General features: G+C 45.4%; 1 protein-coding gene and 1 pseudogene across 3 annotated transcripts in view; both read left to right on the top strand.

The window, feature by feature from the left end:
• Positions 1–771: 771 nt before the first annotated feature.
• Positions 772–2,134, top strand: LOC116474691 (cytochrome c oxidase subunit NDUFA4-like; annotated as a pseudogene).
• Positions 2,135–3,461: 1,327 nt separating this feature from the next.
• The window catches only part of NMT2 (N-myristoyltransferase 2), a 63,452-nt gene continuing 51,695 nt past the window's right edge, over positions 3,462–15,218 (top strand). For 2 of the 3 annotated variants that reach the window (XM_058431921.1, XM_032162631.2), the window contains exon 1: positions 3,462–3,593. In XM_058431921.1, the coding sequence (XP_058287904.1) occupies positions 3,484–3,593 (110 nt within the window). In that variant the 5' untranslated portion in view covers positions 3,462–3,483. Of the gene's footprint in view, positions 3,594–12,143; positions 12,230–15,218 lie in introns of those variants that run through there. The other variant, XM_058431926.1, reaches the window with a different exon arrangement.

Here is a 15,218-nt window from a genome sequence, read left to right as displayed (position 1 = left end):
CAAGCTCCACCTCCTGGGTTGACGCCATTCTGCCTCAGCCTCCTGAGTAGCTGTGACTACAGGCACCTGCTACCACACCCGGCTAATTTTTTGTATTTTTAGTAGAGACAGGGTTTCACCATGTTAGCCAGGATGGTCTCAATCTCCTGACCTCCTGATCCGCCCGCCTGGGCCTCCCAAAGTGCTACGATTACAGGCGTGAGCCACCGCGCCTGGCCTAAGGATTTCTTTTGGTCTTTGTTTTTCTGTATGTTGGTTAGTTATTACTGCATAATAAAACACTCCAGGCTGGGCGCAGTGGCTCACGCCTGTGATCCCAGCACTTTGGGAGGCTGAGGTGGGCGAATCACTTGAGGTCAGGAGTTTAAGACCAGCCTGGCCAATATGGCAAAACCCCGTCTCTACTAAAAATACAAAAATTAGCCCAGCATGGTGGCAGGCGCCTGTAATCCCAGCTACTTGGGAGGCTGAGACAGGAGAATCGCTTGAACCCGGGAGGCGGAGGTTGCAGTGAGCTGAGATTGTGCCATTGCACTCCAGCCTGGGCAAAAAGAGTGAAACTCCGTCTAAAAAAAAAAAAAAAAAAAAAAAGGTTAGGATAGTACATTTTATGTTGTATGTATTTTACCAAAATTAAAAAAGAAGTTAAAATAATTTAAATGAAACAAGACCAATTGTACAACTATAGTCTTACATCTGTAGCAGGAGTGGGCCAGGCAGAATAGAAAATTCCCAAAGGCCTTTTAAAATACACTGGCAAGACACTACTTAGCCCAGGGCCTGGTGGCTAGGCTGGTTCTCTCCTTTCCAATCGGAGGCCTCTGCCACAAACATGCTCCACCAGATCATCGGTCAGGCCAAGAAGCATCCAAACTTGATCCCCCTCTTAGTATTTATTGGAGCTAGAGGTACTGGAGCAGGACTGTATCTCTTGCGTCTGGCATTCTTCAATCTAGATGTTAGTTGGGACTGAAAGAATCACCCAGATCCCTGGAACAAACTGGGTCCCGATGATCAGTACAAGTTCTACTCAATGAATGTGGATCACAGCAAACTGAAGAAAGAAGGTCCAGATTTCCAAATGAAATGTTTCACTATAAAGCTGCTTTAGACTGAAGTTCTTCCAGAATCCATCCGCACAATTTTCCACTTCACCAGGAAATAGTTCTCCTCTAAATGAATGAAATCATGTTGATATAATCTATTGGAGATTACACTGATTAATAAATAACTGAAACTTGAAAAAATAATACACTGGCAGCCATTCTACAATGCTCTCATCCACCAAATAAACTTTAGATCTAAGATGCTGGAAGATGCCACTTGGTTCCAATTCTCCAAATTCTGGAATTAAGCCAGGGAAATAAGTAAAAATGTTTAGGAACATAGTGTTTCTATACAGGACAGTAAGATTTAGGAAGCCCCAGGGTCATCTGTAAACTTTTCCCTCCTTCCAAAGATTAATGCTGTAAAACATTTGTATTATATAATACTTCAATCCAGTACTGTACCAACTTGTTTTCATTCTGGGGAACAGATGTTCCCTGTTTGTCATTGTTTTCTAGTGTTTCACTGGTTTTTGATGCCCTCATTTTATTTTTCCAGGATTATTTGTTTTCTTATTCTTTTTTAGAGCAGTTCTTAGTCAAAACTTCTTGAAAATTCAGATAAATATATGTCTGCTGAGTTTCCTTTGCCTTAAGTTTTAAAAACTCTTTTAGAGAACCCTTCTGGCAGGTTAGAGTGGGTGATTTGATTGATAGGCTTGCTCTGGCCAGTTTCCTGTTGGTTACCCGAGCGGGCTACTGGTTCTCCAACAATCCATGTTCATAGAGATGAGCTGCAGGAACCTCACTCATCTGTATTTGCTTTTATCCTAAAGTTTCACAGAGGTGACATGTGACATTTTGCCTCAGAAATAGTTGCAGTCGTTAAAGGCAATATTGTTTTCCCTTTTGTGTTTTGGCCCCATTTGCCCTTCTTACAGAATTTTAGTTGTCTCAACACCAAACAGCTGACGGGCTTTGAAATCGCTCTGCAGTTTTCATCTTTTGATACTTCTAGCTCATTGCGTTTTAAAGACATAGTCTCCCTTGGGAAAAAAGCCATAAAATGCTCCTAGTATCTTCTGCAAATAAAGGACCCACACCAAAAAATTCAGGTGGCTCTTTAAAGTCTCATTTTCCTCACTGAGCGGGTTCTGATGATTATCTTTGCAAAACCACTGCGGAGACTTCCGGTGGCCTAGCAGCACATTTGAACAAGATCATTTCAGCAAAGCAAAGGACAGGGCTGCTCTGTACAGAATGCAATAGCAAATAAGAAAGGCTGAACTTCACCGGTCTTCTATTTGGCAATACTACAGAGTGCCTCCCTTCCCTCTTCTGAGAGAGACAGCGGGCAATTTCAGCACAGAAGGCTGTGCACGTTTGCTTGGAAATCCAGGTCATGACCTTGACTTTGGGAAAGCCAGGGTGGCCTACCTGAAACTGTCCAATCCCCCAGCATTGTGGACACGTCCCCATGTCCCTCAAGATGTCTGTTCTGGTCTGAGCCGTCCGTAGTAGTGTCCAGGGAAAGCAGGGGTAGCTCAAAAATTTCTGTCAAGAGTTTTAGTGCTGCAAGCCTGATCGGGACAGGGCGGTGGAGGGTTGGAAATACTCTGTTTTGACTTTGAATTTGATTTTATAATGTATTACATGGATAGATAGATGCGAAATGGAATTGTTAACATGTATGTGGAGGGGCAGGAAGAGCTCCTGGAAAGCCCCAGCCCTGAGTGCCTAGTCCTGTGTGGCAAAAACCTCTGCACGGGTTGGGAGCGCTCCCTAATTCGTCCAGAAGTAAAATCGCATGGCCTGTGTTCCAAAAATGCCGCCACTCAGGATGTCAAGTCTGTACGTTTGCAGCCTTGAAAGCCAAGTCCCAGGCAGAGGCACCGCGCAGGCCTCGATGTACAGGACTCGGCCCAGTGCAGGGCTGGCCGCGGTGAGCAGGGTTGGAGCTGGCGGGGCGGGGCGGGGCGGGGCCAGCTGGGAGGGGCTGCAGCGGTGGGCGGGGTTAGAGGGCGGGATTGAAGCCGGCAGGGCGGGGAGAGGCGGGGCTGGAGGGGAGGGGCCTTAGAGGTGGGCGGGGTTAGGGAGCTGGATTGAAGCCGGCGGGACGGGGAGAGGCGGGGCTTGATGGGGAGGGACGAAGAGGTGGGCGGGGTTCAACCCCGCGGGGCAGGGCGGGGCCGGCGGGCAGGGCGGGGACGGTGAGGGGCGGGGACGGAGGGCGGGGCGGGGCGGGGACGGGGGGCGGGACGGAGGGCGGGGCGGGGCGGGCGGGGCGCAGCGCCTGGGCTCCGACTCCAAGCAGTACGGCGGGAGGCACTAGAGGGAGCTGCGGCCACGCCGGCCGCGCCCGCCCCGCCGCGCCGGCCCGGCCCCGAGCACCGCCTCCCCAGCCCCGAGCACCGCCTCCCCAGCCAGCGCCGCCGCGATGGCGGAGGACAGCGAGTCTGCGGCCAGCCAGCAGAGCCTGGAACTGGACGACCAGGACACGTGCGGGATAGACGGGGACAATGAGGAGGAGACGGAGCACGCCAAAGGGTAGGGGCGGCGCGCGGGCGCACCGGGCGCGACAGGGCGGGGACCGCGCGCGCCAGGGTCTCCGGCTTGGGGGTGGCTCCCAGGACTGGGGGCTCTTCGGCCGCTCCGCCCCGCGATGGCTTCTCCGTGGCGCCGATCCCATGGTGAGGTCCAGGGCGCGCGGCTCGCGGGAGAGGACAGTGCGCGGGGAGGCGAGGCCCGAGGTGGGCGGGGAGGCTGGGGCCCGGGCGGGGAGACGCTACTGTCACCTGCCGCGCGCCCCCGGCCAGCCTCGCCCATCCCCGCCGGCGGCCTGGCCCAGGAGGCGCGTGTTGCCCTCGCCCGCGGGTGGCTCTGGTGGGCGCCGAGGAGAGGCGCTACGCCTTTCCCTTTGTGGCGGCCGCAGCCTAGGGTAGGAGGTCGCCCTCCTCTGCCCCCTGCCATTCTTGTTAAGTCCCTTCAGACCCCCTCTCCGCCGCCGCCACCCGAAAAGAATGGGCAAAGACGTGGGTGGAGCGGCGTGGAGGTGCCCCTGGTGGTGTCGGGGCTGCCGGCGGCGAACTGCGCAAAGTTCTGGCGTCGAGGGGGTCCCGGGCCCGGCCCCTGCTGGGGATACTGGGCTTTGCACCGCCTCGCGTGTCACTAGAGCTCTTTAGAGCAGGGCCGACCCCCTGAACCGGGCTCCCGCTGACCTGGCCGCATCCCGTTTGCAAAGCTGGTATTTGATCTCCAAAACTCGATGCACCACGCATTTTCACACTTGATCGTGTTTCTGAATCCTTTGCCTTTGCCCCCGAACCCTGCAGACTTGATTTGCTCTTCTGTTGGAGAAAAGGATTGCTTCAGGTGAAGGCCGGTGTTGATGCTCTCTTTTTAGGGGCAGTGGGGCATTTTAAATAAAAACTGGTGTCCTTTTAAAGTGCTGTTTGCATTACCCTTTTACCCTATTGGATTCAAACTATGCGCTGGCACAGAGCGGTTCTTGCTACACCCTTAGAAGTGAGATTTTTCGAACCATGGTGAGTGATGGAGAAGTGGGTCAGCTTAAAAAACATGATAGGGAGGCCTGAGTCACAGATGGTTTACTCAGTTCATAGATTCTTGAAATGATTGATCATTGAAAGTGTAAATCATTTGCATTCTACTTGTCTACTTTAAGATTTATTAAAGAAAGGGACTTTTGACCGATCTCTAATTCATTGTAAAATATTAACAAGAAATCAAGAAAAAGAAAAGCTGACTATGTGCATCTCCCATTTGCAAGTTGCTTTTATTTTTGCTGTGAATACTTCAGTGGCGGCTGCAAGTATCGAATGTTCGAGTCTAGAATATTTTTTTTTAAAAAAGAGGAAAGGAGATTGCACAGGAATCTGAACCTGAGCTCTGTTTATGCAGGGATAGAAACGTGCTTGTGATAGATAGCTAAATACAAATATGTTTTTGAAACGGTAGTTCTATTGCCAGAAATGGGCCCAGGTGCAGATGCAAGCTGATGGATTAGCTTCAGTACCTGTGTTATCTTTCTGGAGAGACGCTGGACTTTTATCTTCTCTGCTGTAATTTCTGTTTATTGTTCCTCCTTTGATTGATATTCTAGGTTGGGGGCTTGATTAGGACTTCTTTGCTTACACTGTTGAGAATGTCCCTAGTACAAAGAATTCCTCATCTGTGTGCGCATTGATCTGAGCCTGTCCCCCGACACCTTTCAAGAAGCTAAAGTTTCCAGAGTAGCACCCGGAGGCATCTGTGCTGCCTTCGGAAGTTTTCAGTTTTGTATATCAGCACATTCATTATATATTAGAAAGGTTAATCAAAATTTAGAGATGCCCCAGGGACTGAAATGTTTTAACCAAGAGCAGATACCATGTTAATAGCTTCTAGTGGGAAAAGATTAACATAATGGATGTATTGTACTCTATTTAAATGTAAGGAGATTAGGAAAACTCCAAATGACTGCTCTCCTTGGTTTGCCTGTTTGGATTTGAATTTAGACAATGTGTGCCAAATTTGGGGGAGTAAATGTGTTTTATTTGGCTCATGTACTGATGATATCGCAGTAGAAACCTAGGTTTTCTTTAAGTAGCTCAAGTTTGTAAATGTTAAAATTTGAAAGACTCTTTTTCTGTACTCGGCCTCTTCATTCCCATCAGTTTAAATAAATAACAAATAATGAGCCTTTGGATGAATCAGTAAGAACATGTTTCACCTCTTGAAGGCAGTTTGTCAATTTGAGGCCACCAGGCAGCGGCCAGTGCAGAGAGGTAATTTACTGAATAGTACCCTTGTGGCCTGCAAGAATTCATTTACCCCACCACTCAGTGTAATGTATTTGCTAGTCGTTTTAGACATATTAAGTTGAAACAAGAGCCTCAGATAAAAGGGAAATACCCACTTAGAGTCTTGTTTTGCACCAAAATGTAAGTATGTAAATATGTAAAACTGCATATGCTTTTATTTTCATGGAATTTTCTTCATGGACTAAAAAGGGTATTTCATTTTATAGATAATGCTAAGAGCCCATGAATGAAATGTCATATGTTTTATGTTTAATTAAAAGCAATGGCATAAGTATTATAAAATACTTGAGTCTCACTGTCTTTATATCTTGTTTTTCATGGAAAATGTACCTTTTTTATTTTTATTTTTATTTTTTTTTGAGATGGAGTCTTGCTCTGTCACGCAGGCTGGGAGTGCGGTGGTGCAATCTTGGCTCACTGCAACCTCCGCCTCCTGAATTCAAGCAATTCTCCTGTTTCAGCCTCCTGAGTAACTGGGATTACAGGCGCATGCCACCACACCCAGCTAATTTTTGTATTTTTAGTAGAGATGGGGTTTCACCATGTTTGCCAGGCTGGTCTCGAACTCCTGACCTTAGGTGATCTGCCTGCCTCGGCCTCCCAAAGTGCTGGGATTACAGGTGCAAGCCAGTGTAAAGAATTAAATGTACTCTTTAACTTTTCGGTCCACCCAAGCATGGAAGTGGCAAACCACTATAAAACTTTCATGAATTACAAAGAACGTGGGAGAAGAAGGGGTTGTCAGTTTTAATTAGTGAGACTATATTCAGACAAGTATAATTTTATTATTTTCAAACAATACGCGGCAATTAGAACCAGGCTAATAGAGGATTGCCTAAAGAGATACTTATATAACTTACTTTAACACATGATTTGCAATTAGAATTAGGGAGTAGGTCTTTATAAAGAGCTTGAAGGAGCCTGGAAAGACTTTCTACATAGATAAAAATTAACCTCAGTCCAGCTTCCTATATGAATTATTAGAAATAGTCCAGATTACTGAAGATTTCTGTTCTGCTATGGGTGGCAGTGGTACGAAAGAGGTGACCTGGAGGATGATTTTTTTTTTTTTTTTTTGAGATGGAGTTTTGCTTTTGTCACCCAGGCTGGAGTGCAATAGCACGATCTTGGTGCACTGCAACCTCCGCCTCCCGGGTTCAAGCAATTCTCCTGCCTCAGCCTCCTGAGTAGCTGGGATTACAGGCGTGCATCACCACGCCCAGCTAATTTTGTATTTTTAGTAGAGACGGGGTTTTACTGTGTTGGTCAGGCTGGTCACAAACTCCTGACCTCAGGTGATCCCCCGCCTCGGCCTCCCAAAGTGCTGGGATTACATCGTGTGCCACCACACCCGGCTAATTTTGTACTTTTAGTAGAGACGCGGTTTTACCATCTTGGTCAGGCTGGTCTTGAACTCCTGACCTGGGGTGATCCCCCCATCTCGGCCTCCCAAAAGTGCTGGGATTATAGGCCATGGTGCCCAGCCTGGAGGATGAATTTCCTAGGAGCTTTCATTCACGGTTGGATCTGAGGTTAAGATGCTCAAGGATCTTTAATACTTCCCTCATTTTGCTATGTTCTTGCCTTCTGTTACTTTCTTCTGAAGGGCTTTGGGGACATTGAGGACAGGGCAAATTGTTGAAGAATCATTTAGAACTCACTGTCTTCTCGCTATCCTTTTGATGTCCGGCTTTTCCAGTTATGAAATGCGTTTGGTATTGGTCATGATCTCTTACTGAGCTAATGTTGTTGTCCATTGCTGAAGACAGAGTCAAATAGAATTCGTGTGGAACTTTCGTAACAAAACTAAATCTCTCCCCTTGCTTTACCAACATTGACTTACAGAGCACATATACTTCCTAGAAAAGTAGATGTTTCTCGTAGCTTTCCATTAAGAGAGCTTTTCCCTCAATAATCACTGGAAGCAGCTACTAAGAAGATTTATATAGGAACCAAAATAAACATAGGTGAGTATGTCTTTGTTGGCAGATACGTGACTAAATTAGTCCCTGGGGTAGACATGAAATAGTTTTAGTATTTAAGGGTTAAGACCTTTTTTTTTTTTTGGAGACCAAGTCTCGCTCTGTTCCCCAGGCTGGAGTGCAGTGGCGTGATCTCAGCTCACTGCAAGCTCCGCCTCCCAGGTTCACGCCATTCTCCTGCCTCAGCCTCCTGAGTAGGTGGGACTACAGGTGCCCGCCACCACGCCCGGCTAATTTTTTTGTATTTTTAGTAGAGATGGGGTTTCACCGTGTTAGCCAGGATGGTCTCAATCTCCTGACCTCATGATCCACCCACGTCAGCCTCCCAAAGTGCTGGGATTACAGGTGTGAGCCACCGTGCCCGGCCTAAGACGTTTTTAAGGGTTCTTTTTCTTAGAAAGATTGAAGATCTGGTATTGGACAAAGATGAAAACTTTGGAATTCTTTTAACAAAGAACATAACCTATCTTCTACCATCCCCACTTCAGGGGGGTAAAAAAAAAGGAAGAAGTTCTTCTTTGGGCGCTATGTTGTTGTATCTGACTTTATCTGTCTATTGTTGAAATTGAGTTGGGAACTTCCCCTTTGTCAGCTGTGTGGTATCAGTGGGAAAACGCAGAAACATATTATGACTTGCAATAGATTTTTCTTATGGAAAAGTTAGGGATAACTAAAAGCTGCCCTTTCTGAAATTTGATCTGTTATCAATCTGTATAAATCTAAATGGAAAAATGAATTAACAACAGTCCTTTGCCTGAGGGACCTCCTCAAATCAAGAACTACAGTTTGAAATGATCAAGTATCTGCTAAGACTTGCATCTGAATGGGTGATGTCACCGTTTGGCCCAGAACAAACTTTTTCCGAGGTTGTCTAAATATAGGACACATACTTTGCCATCTTTATTAGCATAAATGTACGCTATACATCTATACTAGTTAAAATCACTTTATTTTAACAGAACCAAGTTCTACTCCAAGTTCAAGAAATTGTTGTTTCATTTGAAAACATGTTAATGACTTTTTAAAAATACGCTTATTCAAAAATCAAACAATAGGGCCAGGTGTGGTGGCTCATGCCTGTCATCCCAGTGCTTTGGGAAGCCAAGGCGGAGGATCGCTTGAGGCCAAGAATTCAAGATCAGCCTGGGCAACATAGCAAGACCCTATCTTGACAAAATAAAAAATGAGCTAGACATGGTGGTGCATGCGTATAGTTCCAGCTACTTGGGAGGCTGAGGTGGGAGAATTGCTTCAGCCCAGAGAGCTGTGATCGCACTACTGTACTCCAGCCTGGGCAACAGAATGAGACTCTGTCTAAAAATATACACATATATATATATATGTATCTCATATGTATATATTTATATATCACATATATAAATATAAAAAAATATCAAATATATAGATATATAAATATCAAATACAGATATATAATATCAAATACATAGAGATATATAAATCAAATATATATAAATAAAAATATATATATCAAACAATAAAGTATATAAGGTAGAGTGAAAGCCCCTGGTCACCTTATTTCCCAGAGATGTCACCACTGATAATGAACTCACTTTTTAATATGTGTGTGTGTTTAACATCGCTGGGATCTTACTGTACCTGGGTGCATGTTACCATGTATCTTTCACTGACTCTTACTGTTGTGTGCTGGAACTTTCTGGGGTGATAGTAATCCAGTTGGGCGGTCATCAACACATGGAGCACTTGCATGTGACAAGTGTGACTGAGCTGAATTTTTTTATTTTATTTGAATTAATTTAAATTTAAATAGCCCTATGTGACTGGTGGCTATCATACTGGACAGCTCAGATCATATTCAGTCTTTGAATTTTGTTTATAAGCTTTCCTGGTACTCAAAAATATCTGTATTTTATTTCCTGTCTTTGGTAGAATATGTCTAGTTTTCGTTCTTGTTTTCTTCTGTGGATTATCTGTATGCCTTTTTTTTTTTTTTTTTTTGAGGCAAGGTCTCACTCTGTCTCCTGGGCTGGAGTGCAGTGGCACAATCTCAGCTCACTGCAGCCTTGACCTCCTGGACTCAAGTGATCCTCCCACCTCAGCCTCTCAAGTAGCTAGGACTACAGGCACATGCCACCACACCTGGCTAATTTTTGTATTTTTGTAGAGACAGGGTCTCACTATGTTGTCTAGGCTGGTCTCGAACTCCTGAGCTCAAGCAGTTCACCCACCTCGGTCTCCCAAAGTGCTGGGACTGCAGGCGTGAGCCACCGTGCCTGGCGATCTGTACATTTTGAACAAGTATGTTTTCGTCTATATTTCTTTATCCATATCAAAAAATTAACCGCTATTTAAAATATTCTACCATCTCAGAAGAAAAATCGTGTAGGATATTTTGACTTCTTTTCATTTCCTAGGTTTACTTGAAATAACCTGGAATTGTAATTCTTTTATTTTTGCCCTTGTGTCACTAGAGACTTTTTTCTTAACTATTACATGTTTCACATCCCTGTTGACAAAAACATTTTAGACTTTCCTGACAGCTTTATTGTTTTTATGGGTTTCCATTGTTCCTTATAAAACACATCCTCCCGGCCAGGCATGGGGGCTCACGCCTGTAATCCCAGCACTTTGGGAGGCCGAGGTGGGTGGATCACTTGAGGTCAGGAGTTCGAGACCAGCCTGGACAACATGGTGAAACCTCATCTCTACTGAAAATACAAAAAAAATTAGCCAAGTGTGGTGGCAGGCATATGTAATCCCAGCTACTTGGGAGGCTGAGGCAGGCAGGAGAATCACTTGAACCCGGGAGGTGGAGGTTGCAGTGAGTTGAGATCGCACCATTGCACTCTAGCCTGGGCGAAAGAGCAAGACTCTGTCTCAAAAAAATAAAAGTAAAAAATAAAACACATCCTCTCTTTTTCTTCTTTAACAGCATTCTCACATGATTTTTTTTCTTAGAGTGTGTGGATGATATATTTTGAGTTCTTGCGTGTCTGAAAATGCCATTCTTTTCCCCTCCCACGTAATGCATAGCCTGGATGTGCATGTGACTCTATGATAACAATCGTTTTCCTTGAAACTCCATAAACGTTGTTTTAATATCTTCCAGCACTTACTGGTACAGATGTTGTTTTCTTTGTTTTGTTTTTGATTTTTGAGGCAGAGTCTCGCTCTGTCACCTAGGCCAGGCTGGTCTCGAACTCCTGACCTTGACCTCAGGTGATCCACCTGACTCGGTTCCCTCAAAGTGCTGGGACTACAGGTGTGAGCCACTGCGCCTGGCCAGATGCTGTTTTCTCTGCTTCTCTTTCTTTTGTAGGTAACTTTATTCTTTTTGCCTGTTTTAATTTGTTTTCAGTCTAGAAGCTTCTGGCATTTTTTCCCTGTTGTTCTATTACTAAGGGGTTTCCATGTCCTTTGACATGCTGGGATCGCCTTTCCTTTTTTTTTTTTTTAATTTTTTTATTTTTTGAGATGGAGTCTCACTCTGTTGCCCAGGCTGGAGTGTAGTGTCGTGATCTTTGCTCACTGCAACCTCCACCTCCCAGGTTCAAGCGATTCTCCTGCCTCAGCCTCCCTAGTAGCCAGCATTATAGGCGCACACGGCTAATTTTTGTATTTTTAGTAGAGACGAGGTTTCACCATGTTGGCCAGGCTGGTCTCGAACTCCTGACCTCAAGTGATCTCCCCACCTCAGCCTCCCAAAGTGCTGGGATTACAGGCGTGAGCCACCACGCCTGGTACCTTTCCTTTACTATCTAAACAAAATGGCCCGAGCTGATACATGTTCATGGGGGTTTCTCGGGGTCTTAGGTTTTCATGGTCCTCAGGCACACCCACACTGCAGCCAACTTGCCCCATCACTGGGCTCCTTGTGCCTGTGTGTCCTTAGGGTGCTCTTTTTCTTCACCATTTGACCTTGGGTGGAACACGGTTATCTTCAGTTCTGTGTCTCTCACCACTCTCCTCCCAGGAATCACTAAAATCCAGCTATTGTGCACAGCATTTGCTGAAGCGTTTGTGGCTAATGGGGAGGGAGGGAGGTCTGATTACAGAGTAGCGCAAAAAACAACTTTGAATTCAGCGTCAGACATCATTGTTCACCAAGAGGAATTTGTTACTGTCCGCGCCTTTCTGTGGGTCGTGGCTTCCTCTGCTTCTGAGTCTTCTGATCTTTCTTCTCCTCTTCTCTAAATTCAAGGTCAGCCCAAATGTCCTTTCTTTCATGAAGCCTTCCACAGCCGCTATGATCAAAGGCGCTGACCCCTGCCAGAGGCCCTGTAGCTCTTAGTGAGTGTGTCTTTCCCATGACGTCTTTCCCAGTTGCTCTCACCTTGTCTCCCCAGCCCTCCGCTGGGGCAGACCCTCATTCTCCTGCCCCAAGCTGTGGCTCCTAGAGGTAAATTCCTTGTCCACAATCACAAATGGGAGATGTGGGTCTTTGCATCTGTTGCTTTATGTGTGTGTAGCATCTACCAGCCAGCTCGAGTAAAAGGTTTTATTTTGCTGGGCGCAGTGGCTCACGCCTGTAATCCCAGCACTTTGGGAGGCTGAGGCGGGTGGATCACCTGAGGTCAGTAGTTGGAGAGCAGCCTGGGGTACATGGTGAAACCCCGTCTCTACTGAAAATACAAAAATTAGTCTGGCATGATGGTGGGCACCTGTAATCCCAGCTACTTGGGAGGCTGAGGCAGAATTGCTTGAACCCAGGAGATGGAGATCACTTTATAAGCATACACTGCAGTGAGCCGAGATTGCGCCACTGTACTCCAGTGAGCCTGGGCGACAGTGAGACTCTGTCTCAATCAATCAATCAATCAATCAGTCAATCAATATTTTAAAACGGTTTTATTTAAATATACAATAGGTTATCTGAAAATAAAGTATGGCTGGACTTTATTAGAATTAAACATTAGAAAGTCAAGTACCCAAGGTCCATCTGTCTTTCTAACCTCTCTCCCTTTCTGTCTCCCTCTCTGTCAACTAGATTGCCCCAAGCATCTGTTCCTTAGTGCAGATTCTCCAGAAAGGATCTCACTGGTTTCTGGCTAAGAAAGGGATTATCCAGGCATGATCCAGTCCACTGTGATGGAGAAGGGAAAGGGAGGGGTAGGAGAGAATTGTGTGGTACAACATGGCCACTGAGGGCCACATCTTTGGTGAAACCTGTGGGCAAAGGGAGTTTTCAGGGAAGGACATAGTGAACAATGCTGGCCCCTTGCTGGGACTGAATTGTATCTGCCTCCCAATTCATATGTTGAAGCCTAAATCCCCAACGTGATGGTGTCTGGAGGTGGCACCTTTGGAGGGTAAATAGCTCACAAGGGTGGAGCCCCCATGAATAGGATCAGTGTGTGCTTATAAAGTGATAAAGAATCCAGCGCTTTGTTCCTCTGCCAAGAATGAGGCCCTCACCAAAAACCTGACCCTGCTGGCACCCTGATCTTGATGGACTTCCAGCCTCCAGAACTGTAAGAAATAAATGTCTGTTCTTTAAGTAATCAGTCTATCGTATTCTTTAATAGCAGGCTGAACTAAGACACACCTCAAAACATGTCTGCAGAACACAGTGTGTGTCTGCCTGTCTACTCACAGGTAGATTGTGTGCATGGAGACAGCACTTTCAGTCTATGATCCTTGGGATACCTGGTACCTTGCACGTGTTTGTAACTTACTAAAGATTTGCGGAATGGATTCCAATAGCTCTTAATTCCCATTGACAAATTTATTTCAAACTGTCTTTATTTTATATGTATTAAGAATATGTGAAGGTTTTTCTTTTTCTACTTCTCATTGAGAGGACTTTGGCTGTAGAGTTTTTAGTTTTGTTCTGCTATATAGGGCCCAACATTTTTAAATGATAACTAATTTTTTGAACTCTTGGCATATGCTTATGTATTTTTCTTTTCTTTTCTTTTTTTTTTTTTTTGAGACAGAGTATCGCTCTGTTACCCAGGCTGGAGTGCAGTGGCGTGATCTTGGCTCACTGCAACCTCCACCTCCTGGGTTCAGGAGATTCTCCTGCCTCAGCCTTCCAAGTAACTGGGATTATAGGCACCTGCCAGCATGCCTGGCTAATTTTTGTATTTTTAGCAGAAATGGGTTTTTGCAATGTTGGCCAGGATGGTCTTGAACTCCTGATCTCAAGTGATCCACCCTCCTTCTGCCTCCCAAAGTGCTGGGTCTACACGCGTGAGCCACCGCGCCTGGCTTTATATATTTTCCCTGGTTGACTCATTACAATAACAAATGGAGACTGAGGCTTATCAGTTTTAATAACTTATCCAGGCCATAACTCAAATTCAAACTTGGCTTTTAAGTCTATCTGACTGTAAATCTGTTGCTTTTCACTAAACTACAGTCTCATGGACTCTCAATAAGAGTAATTTGATAATGTCTCAAGGTCTTTTTCTTTATAAGTCATAGATTGATTACCAACCTGAACACCTTTGGCACCAAAATTCACCAGTGTAATGGGTCAATGAATTAATTTTTTAAAAATCATACATTTCTTTGCTTAAAGAATATTGCAAATCAATAATTGGGAACTCGATTCTCTCAAGTCCCTTAAAGGACTCCTTTTATTTTATAGCATCAGTATAATTAGTAACAAGTTTTTTTCTTTTTTGCTTCTTTCATGGCTTAATCATCTCTTTTCTGACTGCCTTACCTGTAGCCTCGTACATTTCAGCACCCCTTTCTCTGGAGCCTCTGCCCCCTGCCCCCAGCATCACCATCATTCAGAGTTGCACGAAGCCAGGTTCCAGTGAGAAGTGACATGGCCCACAGAGTCTGGTTTTGCATCTCCTGGGTGAAAGCGCTGCCGGGAGGTACCCACTTCAGCCCTCCCGTACCCCAGTGCTGCAGCCTATGCCCAATCCGCCCTTGATGGTGGCTCCTTGTGGATGCTTTGAGTAAGTTAGTGGCCTGTCATGCTTTCCCAGCCTTAGGAAAAACCTGGCTGGAGTCAAGGACTGAATTGGGATGTCACCTTTACAGTTTCTGTTTTGTTTAGTGCACTTCTGTTCCTGGCTTAAACTCACACGCCCTGGGGAAATAGGGACTTCTTTATTCCCGTGGCTGTGTTCCCTCAGTGTTCCAGCTCATATAGTACCTTCCCAGAGAAGGTTGGGGATTCAGTTAATATAAGAAATTCCCATAGTTTTTTCCTTTAGTGTTTCTTTTTTTGAGAGGGCAGGGGGATACTTGTTCTTCACTACTTTAGGGGTATTTATTAACATTTTAAGAAAACTAAAGAAAGAGCCAGTAAAAGTAGAGTGCTTATTTTGGTTTCCAAATGAAGTTTTTAAAAAGTTCTTTTTGCGGCCGGGCGCGATGGCTCACGCTTGTAATCCCAGCACTTTGGGAGGCCGAGGCGGGCAGATCAC

The sequence above is a fragment of the Hylobates moloch genome, unplaced genomic scaffold (assembly GCF_009828535.3).
Source record: "Hylobates moloch isolate HMO894 unplaced genomic scaffold, HMol_V3 SCAFFOLD_2, whole genome shotgun sequence".
Classification (NCBI taxonomy): Eukaryota; Metazoa; Chordata; class Mammalia; order Primates; family Hylobatidae; genus Hylobates; species Hylobates moloch.
The sequence above is the reverse complement of the archived record's forward strand: the minus strand, read 5'-3'. Positions and strand labels throughout refer to the sequence as shown.